Below are 23,500 nucleotides of genomic sequence, written 5' to 3'. Positions count from 1 at the left end.
CATTGCAATTCTGATATGAGTTTAAGGAGATTTTTGTCATATTTTTAAAGTGGTGTAGGAGGCAGAGACATGCCAGAGCAGCGCAGAGAGAAAGAGAGAGATAAATTATAATTAGCAGGTGTAATTAGAGGCTAGCAGACACTAATGAAGAAGGATTAATTGCTGTTATCATCAAGGACTCTCCATTAATGCTCTTATTTAATACAAGTTGTCCACATGTTCGTCACAGCAATAAACTCCAGACCTGAAATAGCTCTCAAATCTCAGTGTGCTGTTTGGCTCAAGTCTCGACTCAAAGGATGCTGAGACATTGAACCTGTGCTGTTGTTCTGATATTGTTCTGATGATATGTGCATCAGCTGTTAGGTCCAGTTACTTCTGTTAATTAGTGTCAGCCTGTAAAAGATTTGTTATTTCAGGCCATTAATTTAGTTTAATCTTTCATTACTTATTTCTGCTTTATTGTGCCAATGTGTTTTATTGGATATCTGGGGCTGGGATTTAAAGCTGCATTTTTATTTTATTTTATTTTATTTTATTTTATTTTTTTTATTTTATTTTTTTTTTATTTTATTTTATTTTATTTTATTTTATTTTATTATTTTATTTTATTTTATTTTATTTTGTGTATTTGCTGTGGTATGTGGGAAATCATCTCGTCCCATTGAAGATTGTATTACTGTCAAAGTATAATATTCAAGATAAGTAAAAAGATATAATATTCTAGTCATTGTATTCACTGATGACTCTTATGTGTAATGTTTTAATTAGCAGTGTTATTTTATCACTGAGATATTATTATAGTTTTTTAATATATATATTTTGACTTTTTGTTTTTGTATTTTCTTGTTTTCATTTTAATGTTATCTAATGTTTTTATTATATTTGTTTTCCTTTTATTGTTAAAGTTTTAGTAATTTTGTTGTGTTTTTGTTAGTTTTATTTAAATATGTCTAGAAAGTTTTTTATTTCAGTTTAAGTATTAGTAATTTTAGTTCATCTAAATGAAAATAAGACATTTTGCCTTGGCAACTAGCTAAAATATACTTTTTTCAACATTATATTTTGCTTAAGTTATATATTTATTATGTTAAGTTTATATTATTTCAAATAACGAAAAAAAAAATATGGTTTTAGTTTTGCTTAACTATAATAACTCTGTTTATTAGTTTTTGTTAGTTTTTCATTCAGTGTTCTCATCATTTGTTTCCTTTAAAAGTACACAGAATTCAGTGTACATATAAACTGATAATTATGGCTGATATTAAAATTCAATACTATTTGGTCTAAATAAATTACAAAAATAATAATACAACCAAAGACAGTTGTTTAAATGCTACAAATGAATCTAGGTCTCACAACATTATAATCTACAGCATGAAAATTGGACATTATTCAAAGTATATTCTAAGTTTACTAACAGTATTATTAATTTATTAGTGTTATTTAAGATCAACCTTGAGTGAGTATATATGGTGAAACTGTCCTAAATGTAAAAATCGGGGAATGAGCAGCAAGATTAAATATTTAGTATCAACCAAAACCAGTTGAATGAATCATGCATAGATTTGTTTTAACACTAATGAACGATTGTGTGCTGAAATGTGTTTGTTTGGCTAAACTGAAAATCTCCCATCCCATGTTGTTGGATTTACTATTTTGGTTCACTTGTTGTAGTTTACTAGTTTACTCGACCGATGATGCCATCGCCACTACTCTCCACTCAGCACTCACACATCTAGAGAAAAAAGACTCATACGTCAGAATGCTGTTCATAGATTTCAGTTCAGCATTCAACACAATCATCCCTCAACAGCTCATCCACAAACTGGTCCAACTGGGGCTCAACACTTCGCTGTGCAACTGGCTGTTGGTCTTTCTGACTGGTAGACCTCAGGCAGTACGGGTCGGCAGCAACACATCCAGCACCATCATACTGAACAATGGGGCCCCCCAAGGATGTGTGCTGAGCCCCCTCCTCTTCACTCTGCTGACCCACGACTACACACTGTCACACAACTCCAACCTCTTCATTAAGTTTGCAGATGACACGACTGTGGTGGATCTCATTAGAAACAGAGATGAGACAAACTACAGGAGCAAGTTGAGCCGCCTGGCCGGGTGGTGCAGTGACAATAATCTCTCTCTCTGAACGTGGAGAAGACGAAGGAGATTGTTGTTGACTGCAGGAGAGTGCACACTCAGGATCCTCTGACCATCAACGGTGCGACTGTGGAGAGAGTGAGCAGCACCAAGTTCCTGGGTGTGCACATCACAGAGGACCTCTCCTGGACTGAGAACACCGCAGCACTGGCCAAGAAAGCACAGCAGTGTCTCTACTTCCTCCGCAAACTGAGACGAGCTAGAGCACCGGTGGTCATCATGTTGTGCTTCTTCTGAAGGGGCAATATAGAGAGTATTGTGTATATGTGTATCTGTGTGTTGTGTGGCGTGTGATGTGTGTTGTTGTGGGACTCTTCAACGCACAGTGAGAGCAGCTGAGAAGATTATTGGTGCCTCCCTCCCCTCCCTCCAGGACATTTACGAAACCCGTCTCATCCGCAAAGCCCTCTGCATCGCAGGTGATCCCACCCACCCGTCACACAGCTTCTTATGTCTGCTGTCATCAGGGAGGAGACTGCAGAGTCTCCAGGCCAGGACCAGCAGACTGAAGGACAGCTTCATTCATCAGGCTGTCAGGAAGCTGAACTCCCTCCCAACCTTGCCCCCCCTCCCCTGTTTTTCCCCATGCACTACTGAACTCTGAACCTCAGTCATGCCGCCCCCCCCCCCCCCCCCCCCCCCCCCCCCCCCCCCCCCCCCCCCCCCCCCCCCCCCCCCCCCCCCCCCCCAGCTCCCACAAACACACTGGGACCTGCACCAGTCACTTTGTGCAGCATTGGTCTGCTCACTACCTCATTCAACATTGACACTTTAACCAGACTAAATAAGCTCTTTTGCATTAGAGTCATTATATCTGCACTGTTTACTTCACTGGTTTGCACTCTATCTGCCATGTGCCTTGTGCTGCTTTATTTATCTTTCTTTTTACGTGACCTATTTGTATATTTGTATAGTTTAACTTTATATTTTATATCCATATTTAATGTTCTACTGTTTGTGTTATCTGTATGCACCATGGGTCTGAGAGTAACGCAATTTCAATTCTCTGTATGTATGTACTGTACATGTGGAAGAATTGACAATAAAGCAGACTTGACTTGACTTGACTTGACTTTCTCGATGTGAATCTGCTGCAAGTGAAAATGGAATCAGTCGTGTTGTCTTCTTGTTTCATTTATTAATAAATGGCTTGTTATTCAAGTACCTTTTATGTTTAATAACACACACAGTCTCTCTCTCTTTCTCTCTGTCTGTCTGGGTGGCACTTTTGTAATGTATTGCGATAAGAAGAGCAAATGGACAAAGTTAATTAAAAAGAAAGGCCAGACAATTTGACAATTATTTTCTCTCTCTCTCTCTCTCTCTCTCTCTCTCCCTCTGACAATAACAAAGACACGGTCTGTTGAGCTGCTCACAGTGGGAACTGTAGCATTTTTCTGGAAATTCATAGCAGAATAGTTGTGGGATTAGTTGTGAATAGCGAAGGGTTAAGCTGAAAATTCCAGCTGGCTTCACGGTCATAGACAGATGTTTGAAGTGTGTCTGCCCTGTCTTCATTTCTCTGTCTGTGTGGATGTATTTGGGTGTGTGTGTGTGTTCGTGTGTTGAATCAATACTTCTGTGCCCCAGACGGCCATAGTCCATCAGGGTCTTTACACACCAAACCTCTTCAGTTATCTGGGTTTTATCTTGTGTGGGTGTTTTTACTCAAACCACTTTACAACACACATTTATCTCCCGTTTAAGAAAGACAGCATTTAGCTAGTAGTCAATGGGTAGTGAAAGACATGAAGTGCTTTTGGGATTTTAACATGCCCTGCGGTGTGACGAGGTACTAGATCTCATCTAAAACTATTATAAGCAACATTTTTATCATTAATATATATATAGTATATATATATATATATATATATATATATATATATATATATATATATATATATATATATATATATATATATATATATATATATATAAATGTACGCTAAATGATGAATACACAAATACAAACAGGCTATTAGAGAAATATGAATATTATTTCTTAAATTAATGTTTTTTTAAAGTGTGGTCAAACTAATTTAAATAATTTTATTTGTTATAAATATGTTATAAATGTGTTATAAATATAAGTCTTATTTTATTTTATATTATTTTATATTATTATGAATATTTATTATAATAATATTATAGATTTAAATAATAACACAGATTTAAAATAAACTAGAGAAGTGAAAAATGAAAAAAAAAAACAGAAATGTAGCCATTTACTGTACAATATGCCCCTTACCTTAATATTTTAACGTTATTTTTTATTTTACAAAGGCCCATGAGAATATTATTGCTTAAATTAATGTTATTTTAAGTTTAGTCAAACAAATATAAATAAGTATATATATATATATATATATATATATATATATATATATATATATATATATATATATATATATATAATATATATAAATATGCTAACATATGCTGTTATATTATAAATATGCTATACATTTGTCAAATATTAATTTTTTAATTTTAATTTTTTTAATTAATTTTTTAAACCAACAAATCTATGCTTCAAATGCATCTTTAACATATCTGACACACTGAGTTTAAGCAAACACCAATTGCATCCATTTGCATGCAATTTGCACACACAAATCATTGGTATGTAAATACAAGCACCGTTTTGCCTCAAATAAAACAGTGGCTATTGCAGTAATTCATCTAAATTTAAATGTGGCGGGCTTTCATTTAGAACTCATGTAAATATAAATAGCTAGAGCTTTTGTCTGAGGTTCTTGTTAATATAATGTAATGTAAATGAATGTGTCCGTATGCAGAGCAGCGTGGTCGGCGGAGCATAAACGGGACACAGATGGGACCCTCATCCTCGGTTTTGTTACGGCACGATGCTCCGTTAACCCTTACCGAAGATGGGAGATGGGATGAGGGTGAGAGGGACAATAAATTGAAAGCAGCAGAGCTCAAGGTTACAACACATCAATCCTGAGAGAGTGAATAAGAAACGAGTGGGAATGGAATTATAGCAGAGGAGAGAGAGAGAGAGAGTGCGATAAAGCTAGAATAAGAGAGCCTGGATGGGGGGGAGAAGGGAAGTGAAGAGAGAGGAGCGCACATGAGCGACTCCAACCGTGAGAGAGAGAGAGAGAGAGAGAGAGAGAGAGAGAGAGAGAGAGAGAGAGAGAGAGGGATATAGCTACAGCGCAGTGACCTACAGAAACAGATGAGGAAGTGCTGTGTGTGGAGTGTTACCACCGTATCTTGTTATCAAGGATCCCATTAAGATGGTCCCATAGCCCTCACACTCCATATCTGGATATTACTACTTCCATGTGGGATGAGCAACTGCGCTGAGCGAGAGAGAACGAGGCATCTGACATCAACACCATGAGGTACTCACAGAACGGAGGGAACGAGACGTGAGAGAGAGGTGTTTGAGAGCAGAAAGAGAGAGGGATGACATTGATAACAAGCGGGAGATGCTGTGCGAGGTGGTGAGAGAAGAGGAAAAGAGGTTTAGTATGAGGAAAGCTGTGAGAGACGAGTGGAGGAGAGGTGTTTCCCTGAAAAGTGAAGTTGGGGGGCTGTGCCTCTGTTGAGGGACTCTACATTAACCCAGATTCTGCTCACTTCAGGCTAGTAAATTGTTTAAATTATGTTGACTTTTTTTATATTTTGTCATATTCTTCAAACTTAAATTTGTTTAATTCTAAAACTATTTCAAATTTAAATTTAAATGGAAATCCTAATACAATGCAAGTTTATGTTTAAATGTAAATCTAGATGCATAGTTCAGATTTATATTTTAATAGAAATTCACATGCAGTTCAGATTTATATTTCAAAATTTGGATGCAACTGAAATGCATATTTGAACCAAATACAATACAATTTGAGTTGACGTTTAAATCAAGATTTCATATGTAAACGTAAATGCAAATACAGATACAATTCAGATTTATATTTAAATCCAAATTTAGAATACAGTTCACATGCTCTGTATGTTTAAATCCAAATTCAGATACAATTTAAATCCGGATATCTAACGTAAATGCAAAGACGGCTACGATTCAGATTTATATTTACATCAAAATTATAATACAGTTTAAATGTACTGTTTGATTATATCCAAATTCAGATACGATTTGAGGTCACATGTAAATACAGATACAATTCAAATTCACATTTAAATCCATATTTCTGATCAAATTCAAATTCACATTTAAATCCATATTTCTGATCAAATTCAAATTCACATTTAAATCCATATTTCTGACAAAATTTAAATTCACATTTAAATCCATATTTCTGATCAAATTCAAATTCACATTTAAATCCATATTTCTGATAAAATTCAAATTCACATTTAAATGTAGATCCAATTCAAGTCTGAATTTAAATGAAGATTTAGATTTTTTTTTTTTTTTCATTCTTTGAAACATATCTGTCAATACTACATAAAATTTTAATCTGAATTGGATGTGTATGGTGATATAAATTCATATATTTTTAAATTCAGAGTGGATTATAAACTAGATGGTAGAGTAAATGCTCCAGAAGTCTCTATTCAAGCTGTGTTTGGTATGTCCTGTTCTTTTGTATATAATCTTTGAGTGAAGCCCCTATCTTTACAGATCCGGTGAGGACTGGCAGTGAAAGAGCTCGTCTTTATATATTGTATATGTATATTACGTTTTGGACAAAAGCAGCCATAAGTGTGAAATCTTTAGGAACACATATAAAGTGTACAGTGTACGAAAGTCAAAGGAAAAGAGAGAAATATCCAAGGGAATGAGAGTATTTTGAATGTGAAATGATTTGCAATAGTTTCAGTCTTTACTTGGCTACAGGGAAAATAATCATTGTAAAGTCCTTTTGTGATTCAAGTGTCTTGAGGACATTCTTTGATTTGTTTTATGAATCTCACTCTGAATACATATGTAAGGGTCTGTCATGTCAGCTGAACGTTCCTTGTGCTAATTTTATCTGTGTCGTAAAATAAGAGAGAGACCACACAGAGCAAAAATAGAAAATCTGTAATGACCGAACGCAAGCTACCTATTAGACTCTATCATGTGCTTTATAATTTCCCAGAATCCATTAAAAATCATGCTATGCTCTTATTCTGAGTGTAATTATATTCCGTGGACCTTGACCACCCTGGTGCAACCTGACAAATGTCAGTGTGACTTTCCATAATTATAACAGTAATGTAACAGAAATCAATTCTCTCTTCCTCCGCTGGCCGTTCTCTCGGTGCTAAAGGCTCTTTCCTCAGAGCAGAGCACCAAAGAGTGAGCGTTTCATCAAAGGTGTCTTTTCATCAATACACTTTTGGTTTTCTAAAGAATAGCATTATTTTTCACGTTCTGCAGAATTGTCTTTGATAGGAAATGCATTTTGTGTTCTGTTTTTGTGTGAATGCTGACACACATGAATCTGTGTTATGAATAGAGATGGAGGAGGTGTTTGTCTGGCTGTATTAATGTCTCGGAGGGTTAAAAGGGTTTGTGATTTGTCTGGTTTCTGTTTTCTTCAATCTTTCATTCCTTTACATCTTTTTAAATGCTTCCCATGAGTCACACAGCTGTCTTGGCATGAAAATGCTCCTGGTATCCTGAAATCTAAGTCAACTGACATTACAAACCCGGATAGTACAAGTGTAATTTGTACGGATTGATATGCAGTGATCTGAGACCACTTGTGGAAACGGTTTGATTTTGCATTTTTCAAATTGAATTCAATTTAATACAAATTATATAATCAGCATGACAATGAAAAGTTGTATGTGAACTATTATGAATATCAGAATGATAATAGTTAGTATTTCAATCCTTTTGCTTTAATGGCAGCAGCTCTTGACTTCACAAGTTCTCCAGCATGATTTGAGAAGATCCAAAGAACTTCTTGATTAGTAACCTAGAAACAGAATCTGAAATATTTCTTAATCATTTTATTTCCAACTTTGAATTAGTTGAATTGGCTTGAATTAGTTTATGCAGGTTGATGTATATAGGGATGGTTAATGAGTTATTTATCTTTTGGCATTTTCATATTAGAGGTGATAATTTGTTCTTCTTTAATGTAATTTTGGGTCCACTAACTTTTGATAGTACACTCTGTCATGTATTTCTGTGTTGAAGTGTAATTAAGGAAATAAATTTGATTCTGCCTTCTGCGTGTCAAAGAAATAAAGCTGTTAGTTTATACTGTTGCATGATCGAGTTTGAATTAGCACAGACTGACATCTGTATGAGGAGAACTGGTACATATACAAACGGTCTGGGGTGAATTCACTAAACATTGTGCTAATTATGTGGTATTTCAGTGCAAAAACTTGCGTCTTCACAAACTTTCCACAATCCAGTTTAACAAGGTGTTATCTGCATTGCTTAGAGTATGATTCATTTTATAAAATTTTTAATATTAGATTACGTAGGAATGTACAACGTTTTTGATTTTATGAGAGGGTTTTTTTTTTTTTTTTTTTTTTTTGGTAGAAGTCAATCAGTGTTTGAATATTTTATTGCTAATGCTCATTTCAGTTTATATATATATACAGTATACCAGATTTTATTTCAGATTTTGTGGCCACTTTGCACTTTTTTTTACATATGGAAGCCCATTTCTGTCAAGTTACAAAAATCTTGCTTTGCTAAATCATAATTATGACATAAAAAGTCAGAATTATATGAAAAGTAATTATACAAAAAGATCTAAATTAAAACATAAAAAAACTTAAAAAACCTAAAAAATCGGAATGTCATAATGACAAAAAAAATTGACCAAAAAAATTACATTTAAGAGATTACTTTTTTTTTTTTGTATTCAGTAAAATTTATTAGATACATAGTCATATTTGTGATACCATTATTATGACAAAGTCCTGATCACTTTTTTGTCATAATTATGACTTCTCACAATTTAACCCAAACCTAATTTTGACATTTTATTTCAAAATTGTGACTTAGTATCTCATAATGTTTAGCAAATCTCAAAATGTCCAATAGAATACAACATTTTAGAATTTCTGTATTTTAAATCAGAATTTTAAAGAATTTTAAAATAATTAATTTTAGTTTTTATTGTTGTTGTTGTTGTTGTTGTTGTTGTTGTTGTTGTTGTTGTTGTTGTTGTTGTTGTTTTTGGACAAAAAAGCATACAGTTTTATTATCAGCCATTTAAAATTATTAACCAGAAAGAAAAAAATAATACCATACCAGCCAGAATTTTAATTTCAGTACAACACTATAATAAAGCAACTAGTTATTATATTTATAGAGCAACAGCATGACTATCGGTTCCTCCTCTGTGCACCTATATAGCAACAAGCACAGTGTGGCAGAATCTGAAACAAGCCACATGAGCTGCTTTGAATTTCACAAAGAGGAGTATTACAATATTAAAGAGTCGCTGTGTCTGATAATTCAGTGAAAGTGATGTTCTCAGCAGGGATTTGATCTTTGACTCAAAGATGTGACATCTTCACGTTCTCCTTATTCCTCTGGTTATCGCTCTCTGTCTCTCCTCCGCTTGTTTATGCCCCCGTCCCCCAGCCCCCTCATCCCTCGGTCTGAGATTAGTCCCTGCTGTGTGCGTGGTGTGTGTATTTAGCTCATGGTGGGTAGCAGTGGGTGGGGTTTTATATTCCAGCACAGATTAGCAGCTGAGAAGGGGATTCCATCCTATTAAATTATTCATGCTCAAGAAATGATTACAGTGCATGAAACAGCATTGTGCATCAATAAAAGCCTTACCCTAGACACTGTGTGTGTGTGATGATCCTAATTCACTGGGTTCAAATTAGATTGCGACCATAATATAAACTCAATGAGAGAGGCAGCTTATTCCAAGCACGATTCATCATCTCTCATTGTGGAAAGGCAATGTTCTGAATTAACTAGAGTTGAGTTGTAGGGCAGAGCCTTTTAAACTTTTAAACTCTCTGCCCAGGACTCAAATAAAAATTTTTGGGGGCAAATACACCAAACAGACTCTTTGCAAGTGTGTCTTATTCACAAATTGTCACAAATATATATATATTTTTTTCTGAATTCAAATACAAAGAAGTGTGCTTGAATATGAAACCAAAAAACAGACAATATATTGTATGTTTAATATATACTTACTGAAAGTAAGAAATTCATCAGTAATTTAAGATTTGGACTGGTGTATGGGTTATTCAAATCAAATGGTACTTAGCTACTTTCTTGTCATAACATTCAGTGAACTTACGGATACATTTTGTTCTTCATTGTACAGTACAGTGTGAAAGTTTCTCCTCTGCCTTTAAGCTTGAGCGCTGATATTTATTGAACAGAACGTGGTGTTATGGATGGTACAGTGTGTACCAAGAGGAACATTTCCACCCAGTGTTTAGAAACAGAATACTGATAAATGTCAGATTATTAAGTTAGTCAAGTGGTCTGTCAATGTGTGTCATTAATGTGTGCATTTCATCTGGATCAGTATTTTGTCTAAATCTAATCCTGTTTTACACATATACTTGCAAACGGTAGCAGGAGGTTTAGTCCCTGCAGCCAGTGGCGCTTCTGCATATTCACTTTTTTTGGCACATTGATAGCTGACTCCTTATGTTGAGTTTATCTTTGCGTTCAGGTCATGTTGAAGCCTGCATTTCTTGTTAAGTGCAAGGGAAGCTGCATGTTTATATATAGGCCTAACTTACGGCTATAACAATTAAGGTCATTAATAATGTACCATAAATAAGATCTATCTGGCGAAACCACATGCTGTCACAACCTCTACCTTAACCTGAAACAATATTCATTTTGAGTTTAAAACTGAGCTAAACTTAATTTTCTGGGGGTTTTTTCCCTACAGGTGCTACGAGGTGAAGTCAGTATAGTGTGAGCGGTAGCCCTGAGATGGCGACGCAGGGGCTGGCGGCCCGGCTCTTGGTGCTGCTGGCCGTGTTGGCGGTGGCTCATGCCTCCATCTTCCAGTCCAATCAGAGACTGAAACCTCGGTTCCAGCGAGACCGGCGCAACATCCGCCCCAACATCATCCTCATCCTCACTGATGACCAGGACATTGAATTGGGTGAGTGGAAAAAGAACACTCAGATACCTTTAGGATAATTTATCCAAGAGACACTTTTTGGGATTTTTGGAGACAAAATAAAACAATTAAGTTGTGAGAGTCCATGTCTTATAATGATTTTAAATTGTTTCAGGGATGTTGTCAGGCACAGTATGTACTGGAATGCCTAAAACATCCACTGATTCCAATGAGAGCTCATCTGATCAGATTTTAGAGGCAGATTTAAATATACACTACTGTTCAAAAATTTGAGGTCAGTAAGATTTAGTTTTTAAGAAATTAATACTTTTATTCAGCAAGGATGCATTAAATTGATCAAAGGTGACAGTAATGACATTCATATTGTTACAGGTAAATGCTTTCAAATAAATGCTATTCTTTTGAATTTTTATTCAAAATAAGAAATGTTTCTTAAGCAGCAAATCAGTATATTAGAATGATTTCTGAAGGATCATGTGACACTGAAGACTGGAGTAATGATGCTGAAAATTCAGCTTTGCATCACAGGAGTAAATTACATTTTAAAAGATATTATTTATACAGAGAACAGTTAAATAAAATTATAATAATATATTACATTATTAGTGTTCTTACTCTATTTATATGGCTGTATAAACGCAGCCTAGGTGAGCATAAGAGGTTTCTTTCAAAAACCTTTAAAAACTGAAAGGTAGTGTATTTCTATTCCTCAAGGTATTTAATTTGATGTATTTTAACCATATTGTAACCTGACCTGCTTGTAAAAAAAAACATTCAGAGTCACATGTACTTTCGCTCCTAAAACAAAACAGTTCTTTAGAACATCTAATGGTTTTAGCAAATAAGATCTCTCAGTCTAAAAGGTTTACTGTTACAAGATGCAGCTAATGCTGAAAGAGCATTTGCTTCTGTTGAATGTTTTCTGTGAGAGAGAGCTCAGTTATTTTATTATGTATCAGCTGTCCATCCATACTGACCTTTGTGTGTAAAGTACACAGAGGATTTGTATGTTTGTATGTGCTGACCTTTCTGCAGGAATCTGTAGAGATGCGATGATCCTGTCTTAAAGGCCAAACTGAACTAGACTTCCTTTTTCCGATCATATCAATTGAGCAAATAAGGATGTACAGTAGGTTGTGTGGGTTCACTTAGCTATAGTTTGTTCCCAGAAGTTATTTATAAATGTCGTCATTTTATTCAATGATTCATAAATAAGAATGAATGTGCATTAAAGTATCTTATGTTTACCAAGGCTGCATTCATTTGATAAAAAAAAATGCAGTAAAAACAGTATTTTATTTCTTCAGTGTTACATGATACTTCAGAAATCATTCTAATATGCTGATATGCTGCTCCAGAAACGTTTCTTATTATCAATATTAAAAAAAAAAAAAAATGTGCTGCTTAATATTTTGGTGGAAACTGTAATATTGTTAAATATAACAATGTAAAAGAACTGTTTTCTATTTGAATATAGTAGGCTTCTTTGATAAATAAAAAAAAAAAATTCAAAAGAACAGTGTTCATTTAAAATATAATTTTCTGTACACTATTGATTTAATGCATCCTTGCTGAATAAAATAAATAAATCTTACTGACCCAAACCTTTGAATGGTAGTGTAAAAACAGTTTAAGTTTATGGTTTGTCCTAATTTACATTTAAATACACGTGTGTGTTTATTTGAGCAAGGCAGGGTCGAAGAAGAGGAAGAGCGAAAACAAAGGGGTTTTGAAAACTATATGCTGTAATTGAGACTTTTAATAAATAGAGTGTGACTTGTGGATATAAAGCTTGTATCATATATCTCTAAACATGCACATCCATGTGCACACGCACACACATGCCGCTGGTGTCACATGAATTCCCAGGTTACAAACAACCGATACATTTCCTCTTAAAGGCTGAAATGTCACAAACAGATAATAAATGTAAGAACTGATATCTTTATCCCTCTGATGTCTAGTGCTTTGTAGAGGAAGAGAAAAAGAAGTATCCAGTTCTATTTGAAGTAGAGCTATCAGTAGAGCAGACTTTATGTAACCTTCAGTAATATATGATAGATCTTATATAATAGTTTTCTATCTCTCACCCAGGCTCCATGCAGGTCATGAATAAGACCCGGCGGATCATGGAACAAGGTGGAACACACTTTTCCAATGCATTTGTCACCACGCCCATGTGCTGTCCATCACGCTCCTCCATGCTGACGGGGAAATACGCCCACAACCACAACACCTACACCAACAACGAGAACTGCTCTTCGCCCTCCTGGCAGGCCAAACATGAGCCACGCACTTTTGGAGTTTACCTCAACAGCACTGGCTACAGGACAGGTGGAGACCATTCACAAACACACACTGAAAGGATTACTTGGTTAAATTGCTGTGTTATTGTCGCATGATATAGAGCAGCAGTTCCCCAACCACTGATATAGAGTAAAGTAGAGTGGAGTACAGTAGTGTAATGTAGTAGAGCTATGAGTTCATCATAGAGAAGTGTAGACTAAAACTAGAGTAGAGTAGAATAAAATGTACTAGAAAAGCGTAGAGACGAACAGACTAAAAACAGAGTAGACTAGAATAAAGTATGAGAACTGTTTAGAGATGAGTAGTATAATGTAGAGTAGATTAAAGTGCAGTAGCATTGAATGTACAGTAGAGTTGGGTAGACTAGGAAAATAGCCCGGAGATAAGTAGATTATTGTAGACTAGAGTAATAAAGACTGAAGAAGAGTAGAATAGAGTTCAGAAGAGTAGACCAAAGTAAAGGAAAATAGCCTAGAAATGAGTAGAATTATGTAGAATGAAGTAGAGTATCATCTCCTGAAGTACAGTAGAATAGAGTTAAGCACAGTATATTATACTTAAGTAAAGGAGAATAGCCTTTAGATGTGTAGACATGAGTATAATGTAGAATAAATTAGAGTAGCTTATACTAAAACAGAGCAGAACGTAGACTTGAGAAAAATGTATTAAAGCAGAGAGGACTAGACTTAAATAGAGTAGAATAAAACTGAGTTGAGTGGAATATACTAAAGTAAAGTTTAATAGTCTTGAGGTAAGTAGAATAATGTAGACTAGATTGAAGTAGATTCACCGCATACTGAAGTAGAGTAGAAGAGAGTTGATTAGGTTAGAACAAAGTAAAAGAGAGGAGCCTAAAGATCAACTGAATAATAATGTAGAATAGAAAAATTAGAGCAGCATAGACTGATTTAGAGTAGAGTAGAATAGAGTTGAGCAGACTAGACTAAAGTAAAAGTGTGGAGCCTAGAGATCAATAGAATAATGTATAGTAGATTAAAGAAGAGTAGCGTACACTAAAGTAGGGTAGAATAGATTAGAGAAGATTATGCTAAAGTAAAGGAGAATAGCCTCAAGATGTGTAGCCCAGAGTATAAAAATGTAAAGTACAATAAATAAAAATAGCTTATACTAAAATAGAGCAGAATATAGTAACATAGACTTGAGAAAACTTGATTAACACAGACCCGACTAAAATAGAGTTGAGTAGACTTGACTAAAGTAGAGGGGAATAGCATAGAATTAGTAAAATAGAGTAGAACAATGTGGAGTAGATTAGAGTTGCATAGTCTAGAGTAGAATAAAGTAGAGTAAAATACATTTGAGTATCATATAATAAAATAGAGTAGAATAGAGAACAATAAAGTACCGTAGACTAAAGCAGAGTAGAATGAAATAGAGTAGTGTGAAGTAGAGTAGCGTTGCGAAGTTGAGTACTTTATATCTCTGTAGCATTAAATTCATAGTTGGACTAGATCAGAGAATAATCAGAGTGTAGCATCAGTGGCTCTAAGATCATACTTTCATAATCTTTAATGATTTCCATCTGAACACCTCCGAAATAAACACCAAAGCATTATGGTACAGAAACTCTTCAATAACAGCCTGACATGAATGTAAAGTTCATTTAATAGATTGAGCTCTCATTCATGTGTGATCTGTTCCATCAGAGTTGTGTCTGTTGGGTTTTTCACACACTCTCACCAGAGATTCAGTGTGACAGGGCCCCAGGTCACACACACACTGTCAAACACACTCTCACAGACTCTTGCATGACATTGACATAATCTATCTCCAACAGATGATTTTCATTAAACTAAAAACCTTCGGGCTGTAATGGATGATTTTGTGTATTTATGTAAATGTGTGACGTGTGTGTGATGTTTTTTGTTTGTGACATAGACATCAGGCAAAACTACTATGTGCATGTAAACATAGCATGACCAGCTGTGAATGTTGTTCCTCCACATACACACACACACACACCTGGCAGTGAGTCAGGCTTTTAGTGGTTACAGTAATCCATTAGAGCACACTTCCTCTAGGAGAGAGACCAGCTTTGACCAACATCCTCTCTAATGTAACATTTCCAACACAAATATTCATTCATCTTCACGCAGCTACTCTATTTCTCTACATGCAGATTCTGTCTGTATGCCCATTGTATTTTAAATGTGCAATGGATTTTTAGTATAAAAAGTTTACGCTATATCTGTACTCCACTCTGTTCTACTGTTCTTGACCCTTTATCATACTCACTGTACTCTATGCTGCTCTTTCGTACTCTGATCTAATCCAAATATTCTATTCTATTCATCTATTCTATTCTACTTTATTGTACTCTGCTCTGCTGTACTGTACTCCATTCAGTTCATCTCTACTCAACTGTACCATACACTATTCTATTCTACTCTGTTCTGCTCTGCTAACCTCTACTCCACCATAACCTACTACTACTTTACACTGTTTTACTATACTCTACTCAACTCTACAGTATATACGGTGTACTTTTACTCTATCGTATTATACTGCTTTACTCTCTACTCTATTGAACTGTTCTACTTTATTCTATTCCCCTACACACTACTCACCTCTACTTAACTCTGCTGTTTCCTGCATTGTTGTAGTCTTTTTTTCTACTCTACTTAATTCTACAGTTTTGTGCTCTGTTCTGTTCAGCCCAACCCAACTGTACTATGTACTTTTCTACTCATATGTTTTACTTTACCATACCAAACAATTTTTATTCTGTTTTATTTTATTCTTTACTACTCTGCTATACTTTATTCTATTGTACTCTACTGTACTCTGTGATATTCTACTTTTTTCTACTCAACTTAACCATATACTATTCTACTCTACACTGCTTTGCTCTATTCTGTTGTACTTTACTCCATTGAACTATATTAGGTTCTGTTTTACTATAATCAACTAAACTGTACTCGTTTATACTCTACTGTGCTTTACTCTACTTTGTTCTATTCTACTCAACTATCTACTCAACTATTACCACACAACTATTAACATATAACTAAACCATACACTATTCTTCTCTACCCTGTTTTACTCTATTCTGTTGCACTTTACTCTATTGAACTACTCTATATTTGTGTAAAAACTATTCTAATCTATTCTATTCTAGTCTAGTAAACACTTTTCTACCTTTCTATTGTTTTGTACCATACTATTTCACTTTATTCTGTTTTACTCAGTTCAACTCTATTTATTCTACTTTTCTGTTCTCTGCTGTATCATCTTCTGCTATTCTGCACTCTGCTCTATTCTACTCTAATGTACTCAACACTGCTCTATTTTACGCTACTCTTTATTTGTCTATTCTCAGTTCTATCCTACTCTATTCTGTTCTGCTTTGCTCTATTATATTACACGATTCTGTACTCAACTTTGCTCTCTTTTACACTGATTTTCTTTATGATAACTATGCTGTCTTGTGTTTGTGTTTTCCCAGCATTCTTTGGGAAGTATCTGAATGAGTATAACGGTACTTACATTCCTCCTGGCTGGAGGGAGTGGGTCGCCATGGTAAAGAATTCCCGCTTCTACAACTACACTCTGTGCAGGAACGGCGTCCGAGAGAAACACGGATTTGAATACTCAAAGGTTTGTGTGCAATCATGTGGAACCCTGTATTTTCCTATTGCTTCTCCTTTCTTCATTTCTTGTCATGTCTTCATCCATTCTTGACCAGTTTGATTGATAGTTTTATTAGTCTGATTTCCTACAGAGTCAGACGTCTTTTCTGTCTGTCTGTCTGTCTGTCTGTCTGTCTGTCTGTCTCTCAAAGTTCAGTATTTTGTGTCAGGGCTCATCAGTCTCATCTAAGCTCCCTTTTTTCTGTTAGTTTTTCACCATTCACTGCAGTGACAGACATTCAAGCTCTCTGACAAAAGAAAATTTGCTTATGAGAGGGTTATATGTGTGTGTATGTTAAGCTTTTGAATAACTGAGACTGAAATATTTTAAATGAGTAGATTAATGATCAGATTTCTGTACCTCTTGTAGGACTACCTGACAGATCTCATTACCAATGACAGCATCAGTTACTTCCGCATGTCAAAGAAGATCTACCCACACAGACCCATCATGATGGTGATCAGTCACGCCGCCCCTCATGGCCCGGAGGACTCGGCCCCTCAGTACACTACTGCCTTCCCCAATGCTTCACAGCACATGTGAGTCCAAACCTCCAACTGCTGAAAAAATGGCTGAATTTCAGAATGTATTGGTTTTGTCTTTGCCTCATTTTCGCCTTAATGGAAACGTCACTAAAGCCGCATGAACTCCACCAGTTTGTGTAAAAACGAATGATCAGGTTGAATGATTTGGGATGATCTTGAACTTTAAAAGAAGAGCATCTGACCACCTGGAAAAACACGTTCATTGTCACTGATTTTTTACTTTATTGATTATTTAGCTAGAAATTATAGTAGAATATTTATTTATTTATTTCCTAAAATGTTGATTATTTTGAGGTTGTTAAGCTGAGAAAAAAAAAAAATTTCATTGAGGTCTCAGACTTTTGGACTCCAATGTACATAGACAAAAACATGCAAAGAGTTAGTGGTAGTGGTGATGAACAGGAAGAGAGCAAAGAAACAGTTGGAAATCATGGATAACACTGTGAATAGAAAACTCTCTGCACTTTTCTGTCACTCAAGTGCTACTCAATAGAGTTGTTATAATGGAAACAGTCCTCTTCGGCTCACATTAATGTACCCACACACACACTTGTTTTTATTTGCCGGTTTCTCCTGCTCTCTTGCTAATTGGCCACCAGCTGGTACCAGACCCTTTTTTCAGTGTCTCTTTCTCTCCTTTCTTTCATCTCATCTCTCCATTTCTGTCCATCCTGCAAATAAATCCTTCAGACTCTGTCTATACTTTTCCAAGGGTCTGTAATCCTCCTGTCAGAGAGACACTGCCATTCTTCACACACACATGCCGAATACATACGTGATGGTGAAAAGCATATTTGTACACACTCACATAGTCTCGGTTAAATCCTGTCAACATGTGATGTAGTTGTTTTTAGCTAGCTGGATTTGCTAAATCCCTAGGACCCCACTCTCACTCTCTATGTACACCAAGTAATCTCAAAATCTCATTTTATAGTTCTCCATGTCTACTTTTGTACCCGGTAACCTCATAAATTCAGGCTTTGGATACAGGAAATCCCTGATTCATGAAAATCTTCTTAAAAAATAAGTTAAATCTTAAATATAAGGGAAATTTATATCATTTACATTTGTTAAAATAAATTTGTAAACTTGTAAAAATGTGCAATTCTTGAAAAATTCAGAAAAATGTACACTTTTCTGGGGAATAAATATGTGAATGGTATATGAAAATATACACTTCTCCTTTAATTTCTATGGTGTTAACAAACCGAATCACTCAAGAACAAGGAGCTACCTTCAAATTTCAGTTCTGATAAACCAGATGCTTTTATTTAGCTCGCTATAAACATGTTAACAGTTAACTACAGTAAACTACCTTGCTCAGTAGGTGATCTGAAAGAGAAAACTGCTCACATACTTGCAATGCACTATAAATTGCATACTGACATATTTCATACATATAGAACAACATACATATACATATAAAAAAATAAGCTTGAAGATTTACTTTTATGTACTTGTATAGAATATATTTCACGCCCCAGATGCATCCGAAAGCACACACATACAGTCGACATATTATCTAGTTAACACACCACAAATGAGCAAACAAAAAGCCTCTAATGTATTAAATTCTCTCTCTCTCTGTCTGTCTCTCTCAGATTCGATTTGCTTTCAGGACATTGTGTGTCTAAGCACAAAACCACACAACCATGAGCTCCCATTTCTCTCACATTCAAGCAAGAAAAAGAGAGGGAGAGAACAAAGAGATACAGTGCTGTTAATGAATATTACCATCTTTCCTGAAATATTGAGTCAGGAATGAAATCAGACGTTAAAGGGACAGAATGTTCACAAACATGCTCATTTGCTTTCTCAGGCTGTCTGATGAGGGAGAAACCCAAAATAGATGAATAGATATTCATATTTTGATTGGTAAATGGGAAGCTATTTAAACAGTGTGTGTGTGTGTGTGTGTGTGTGTGTGTGTGTGTGTGTGTGTGTGTGTGTGTGTGTGTGTGTGTGTGTGTGTGTGTGTGATAAGCCTTCTGTTGTAGTTTAACAGGCGTTTGATTCTCCATTAGAGTAGATATAAACCAGGAGGTGCAAACCTGTCCACTTTATGACTCACATAAACATCCATCATTCTTTCAAAGTAACTGCTCAAGTCAGAGTGTCTGGAATTCTAACTTTTAGTTTTTATTATTTATCTGATGTCATCACACTTTCACCAATAAAAAAACAAACAGCCTTGCTCCTGTTTTGCTCGTCAGGTCTCTTTTGCACACAAACGCTTCATAAAATATGTTTTATGATTCCCATCCACCACATCGCCACCTGTCTGATTGCATTTATATTGCAATGAAATATGTCACTTTTTACACCCTTACAGCCATAAAAAAATGGCTGTGCTCCACATATGCATTCATATGCATGTATCGTTCCCCTCATGTCTGGGGAGAATGCCCCACAATTCCTCTATCCTCTCTTAACATCCCATGAAAAATTCCCGGGACCGCCCTCATTCTCTCCGTTCAGTCCGCTGCAAACCCCCCGCCACTGTCCATAATGGCCTCTCGCTAGTCCTGTACTTCTCTGCTCCATGCCCTCGTACAGTGCTGTATGTGATTAACCCCTCGTTGCCCCTCAGACTGGCACAAGGCCACTGCAGAGATATTGTCCAAATCCTCACAGAGAGTCCGAGAGCGTATTTTATTCGGTGGGAAATTCCCCTTGTTCTCATCGCCACGTGATCCCTCTGCACCTGTTTCATCTCCATCACTCCTGTGATGGAGAGAATAATGAAAATATGATCAGAAAAGAACAAGAGAGAGAGAAAGAGCGTTTGGAGAGGATTAAAGGGATTATATGTAGACCAGTAGAGAAGATGAAACCAGAGAGAGAGAGAGAGGGTGTTTACTGTCTACATAGGCAGCTGCCTTCTGAGGCCATATTCTAACCGTGATGGGATCTCATGTGACATATTTGGAACACTCTATAAAAGACAGGAACTGTGTAGCATATAGCATTCCTCATGTCAAGCACACATTAATTGTAATCTGGCAGTCTAATAAGAAATACAGAGCATACACACAAATATTAGGTCAAATGATGTGTTATGAATCAGATCAGAGATATTTTTATTCAGCACTTTTCTGTATTAAATAAAGTGTTAATATTTACTCTTGAGTTTTACATTAGCATGTTGCTAAGCTAATGTCTTGATAGTCTAGTAAGCTTTACAAAAGCGTACAAATAATTAGTGAAATAGAGTTACGAATGAGTTATTTTTACTCAACTTTGATAATCAACTTTTCTGTTTACTGTTTACAGTCAATTCTACATGAGTCTGACATTACCATTGCTAAGCTAATGCCTTGATAGTCAAAAAAGCTTAAAAATACATAGCATACAAATATTTCATGAAATAGTGTTATGAATCAGATTAGAACATGTTTCTTTATTGAATGCTTTATTTATAATCTTTTCAGTTTACTGTCTACTGTCTACTGTCAGTTCTACTTAAGTTTCATGTTAGCGTGTTGCTAAGCTAATGCCTTTACAGTCTTAACTTAAAAATACAGAGCACTTAAATATTGCAAAGAATAGTGTGTTGTGAATCAGATTTGAACTATTTTTCTATTTTTAGCAACTACCTCTGGAAGTGGACAAGCTCGAAACATTTGGGACCCTGTTTACACTTTTTTAGCGTCTTCCACTTGTGGTTGGATTTTTTTTTAAAAAAAAACATCTTAATACTAGTGTAAACAGGGCCAGAGTGACAATGAATGCAGCACTATGTTCATAAAACTATATATTGATATAATGCATAGAAAACGTCAGTGTGTGAATCATTAAACAAATCTGAATTATTTTTTTAGTAAGTTCTTAATATCCCCACCACTACTTCTTACCTTCTGGTACAACAGTAGGGAAATATTAATTAAAGTATGTTATCATGGTATATAAACACAGCGATGCAATAGAAGAACCATTTTTGGTTCCACAAAGAACCATTCAGTCAAAGGTTCTTAAAAGAACCATCTCTTTCTTACCTTTTTATAATCTGAAGAAACTTCTTTCGCCACAAAGAACCTTTTGTGAAACAGAAACAGTTCTTCAGATGTTAAAGGTTCTTAATGGAACCATTTAGACAAAAAGGTTCTTCTATGGCATCATGAAGCACCTTTATTTTTAAGAGTGTGTGTCTAGGTTGACCGCACACTTAGTTTTGAATCAGAGCTACTGTCTAGACAGAAAGAAACAGAAACAAGTGACAAAGGAACAGCAGTACACATTTCTTTCAGGTCCCAGTACAGACAGAAATAGATAATCTAAAGAGAGACAGAGAGAGTTACATCGTCCCTTGTTGTCACTAAGTTGTTATCAGTTTAAATATACGGCACCTTCAAAACAAGGCCAGGCAGCAAGCAGATCAGTGCAATGATGGTCACATTGATTTGTCTGTAGAAAGACTTTAAATAATGGCTGTAAACAATAGAGCCAGGGGCTCACAACTGTAAAGGCATGGCGTGTAAGTGCTGTTTATTTCTAATAGGCCTCTCACACCTGTCACAGGATCGAGGAGGAGGAGCTACAAACACTTCTCTCTTTTTATCCCTCAATAATGGTTGAACAACCATTACATTCACAGAATGTCAGTCAGCTCCTGAGAAACCATGAGACTGTAAAATTGCAATGTGTCATTTTCAAGGAGACAAGAAAGAGAGAGCTCAGTCGATTGCTGTCAATTGTAATTCTGACCATACAAACACAGACAGACGCACTTTCACACTTTCACACATTCACGCAGACACATCCCAGCTGTCAAAATCTGTCTGCTTGCTTTCCTCCAACATCAGCAGAACAGAGTCGACAAACAGTGTCTCGAGACGCTCTGAAAACTCTCTCGATTTCCCTCAGTCATGCTTCAGCACGTCCACTGACTGCGACTCTTTTCTTCTCCATTCAGAACGCCCAGTTATAACTACGCCCCTAATCCAGACAAACACTGGATTATGCGCTACACCGGCCCCATGAAGCCCATTCACATGGAGTTCACCAACATGCTGCAGCGCAAGAGACTGCAAACACTGCTGTCCGTGGATGACAGTGTGGAGAAGGTACATCAGTTATACACGTTATGCATAAATTTAATAAATTTTTATCTAAATATAAAAATAGAATATTTATAATCTATTTTTAACCAGTCTTGGCAACACTTTATTTTAAGGACCAATTCTCACTATTAACTAGCATGCATATTAAAAACATATTGACTGTTTATTAGTACTTACTGTATAAAGCACATATTAATGCCTTATTTTGCATGGCCATATTTTAGATCCCTTAATCCTACCCCATAACTAAATTTACATAAACTACTTGACTATTAATAAGGAGCAAATTATCTATATTATTATGTGAACATTTCCACATTTACTCCAGATATACAGTACCATGGTAATAAATAATTCTAACGTTTGTATACCATGGTATTTGCATGGCACTTTAACAATGCTTCAGTACTATCGTGCATGATATTGCAATCATTGTTATTTAAGTATTATTTATGTTCTATTATGGTATTTATTAATATTCTGAAAAAGCTTTTATTTGAATATTTTCTGTTTAAAGTTTTAGTGTTTTTTGTGTTTTTATGTGCTTTAGTCTTTTTATTAGTTTATTTCTTTTTTAACATTTGTAATACTGAAATTTATTTTTTAAATAGTTTCATTTATTTTTATTTCAGTTTTAGTTTTTCTTTAGTACTTAAACTTACTTGTTTTATTTCATTTAGCTACCAAAGCAACATTTCGGAAGTTTTTCATCTAATATTTAATATTTTATTTAGCTTAAGTTCAATTGGCATTT

At 35.4% G+C, this 23,500-nt stretch overlaps 1 protein-coding gene across 7 annotated transcripts in view; it reads left to right on the top strand.

The window, feature by feature from the left end:
* sulf2b (sulfatase 2b) overlaps positions 1-23,500 on the top strand; it is a 127,330-nt gene that overhangs the window by 83,164 nt on the left and 20,666 nt on the right. For 5 of the 7 annotated variants that reach the window (XM_042712810.1, XM_042712807.1, XM_042712813.1 and 2 more), the window contains 5 exons: positions 10,986-11,204; positions 13,278-13,517; positions 16,957-17,108; positions 17,511-17,680; positions 22,599-22,749. In XM_042712810.1, coding sequence (XP_042568744.1) covers positions 11,030-11,204; positions 13,278-13,517; positions 16,957-17,108; positions 17,511-17,680; positions 22,599-22,749 — 888 coding nt within the window. In that variant the 5' untranslated portion in view covers positions 10,986-11,029. Of the gene's footprint in view, positions 1-5,326; positions 5,535-5,563; positions 5,778-10,985; positions 11,205-13,277; positions 13,518-16,956; positions 17,109-17,510; positions 17,681-22,598; positions 22,750-23,500 lie in introns of those variants that run through there. The other 2 variants (XM_042712808.1, XM_042712809.1) reach the window with 2 other exon arrangements.

This window comes from Cyprinus carpio, chromosome A23 (genome assembly GCF_018340385.1).
Source record: "Cyprinus carpio isolate SPL01 chromosome A23, ASM1834038v1, whole genome shotgun sequence".
Taxonomy (NCBI): domain Eukaryota; kingdom Metazoa; phylum Chordata; class Actinopteri; order Cypriniformes; family Cyprinidae; genus Cyprinus; species Cyprinus carpio.
This window is presented reverse-complemented; position numbering and strand designations above follow the sequence as displayed.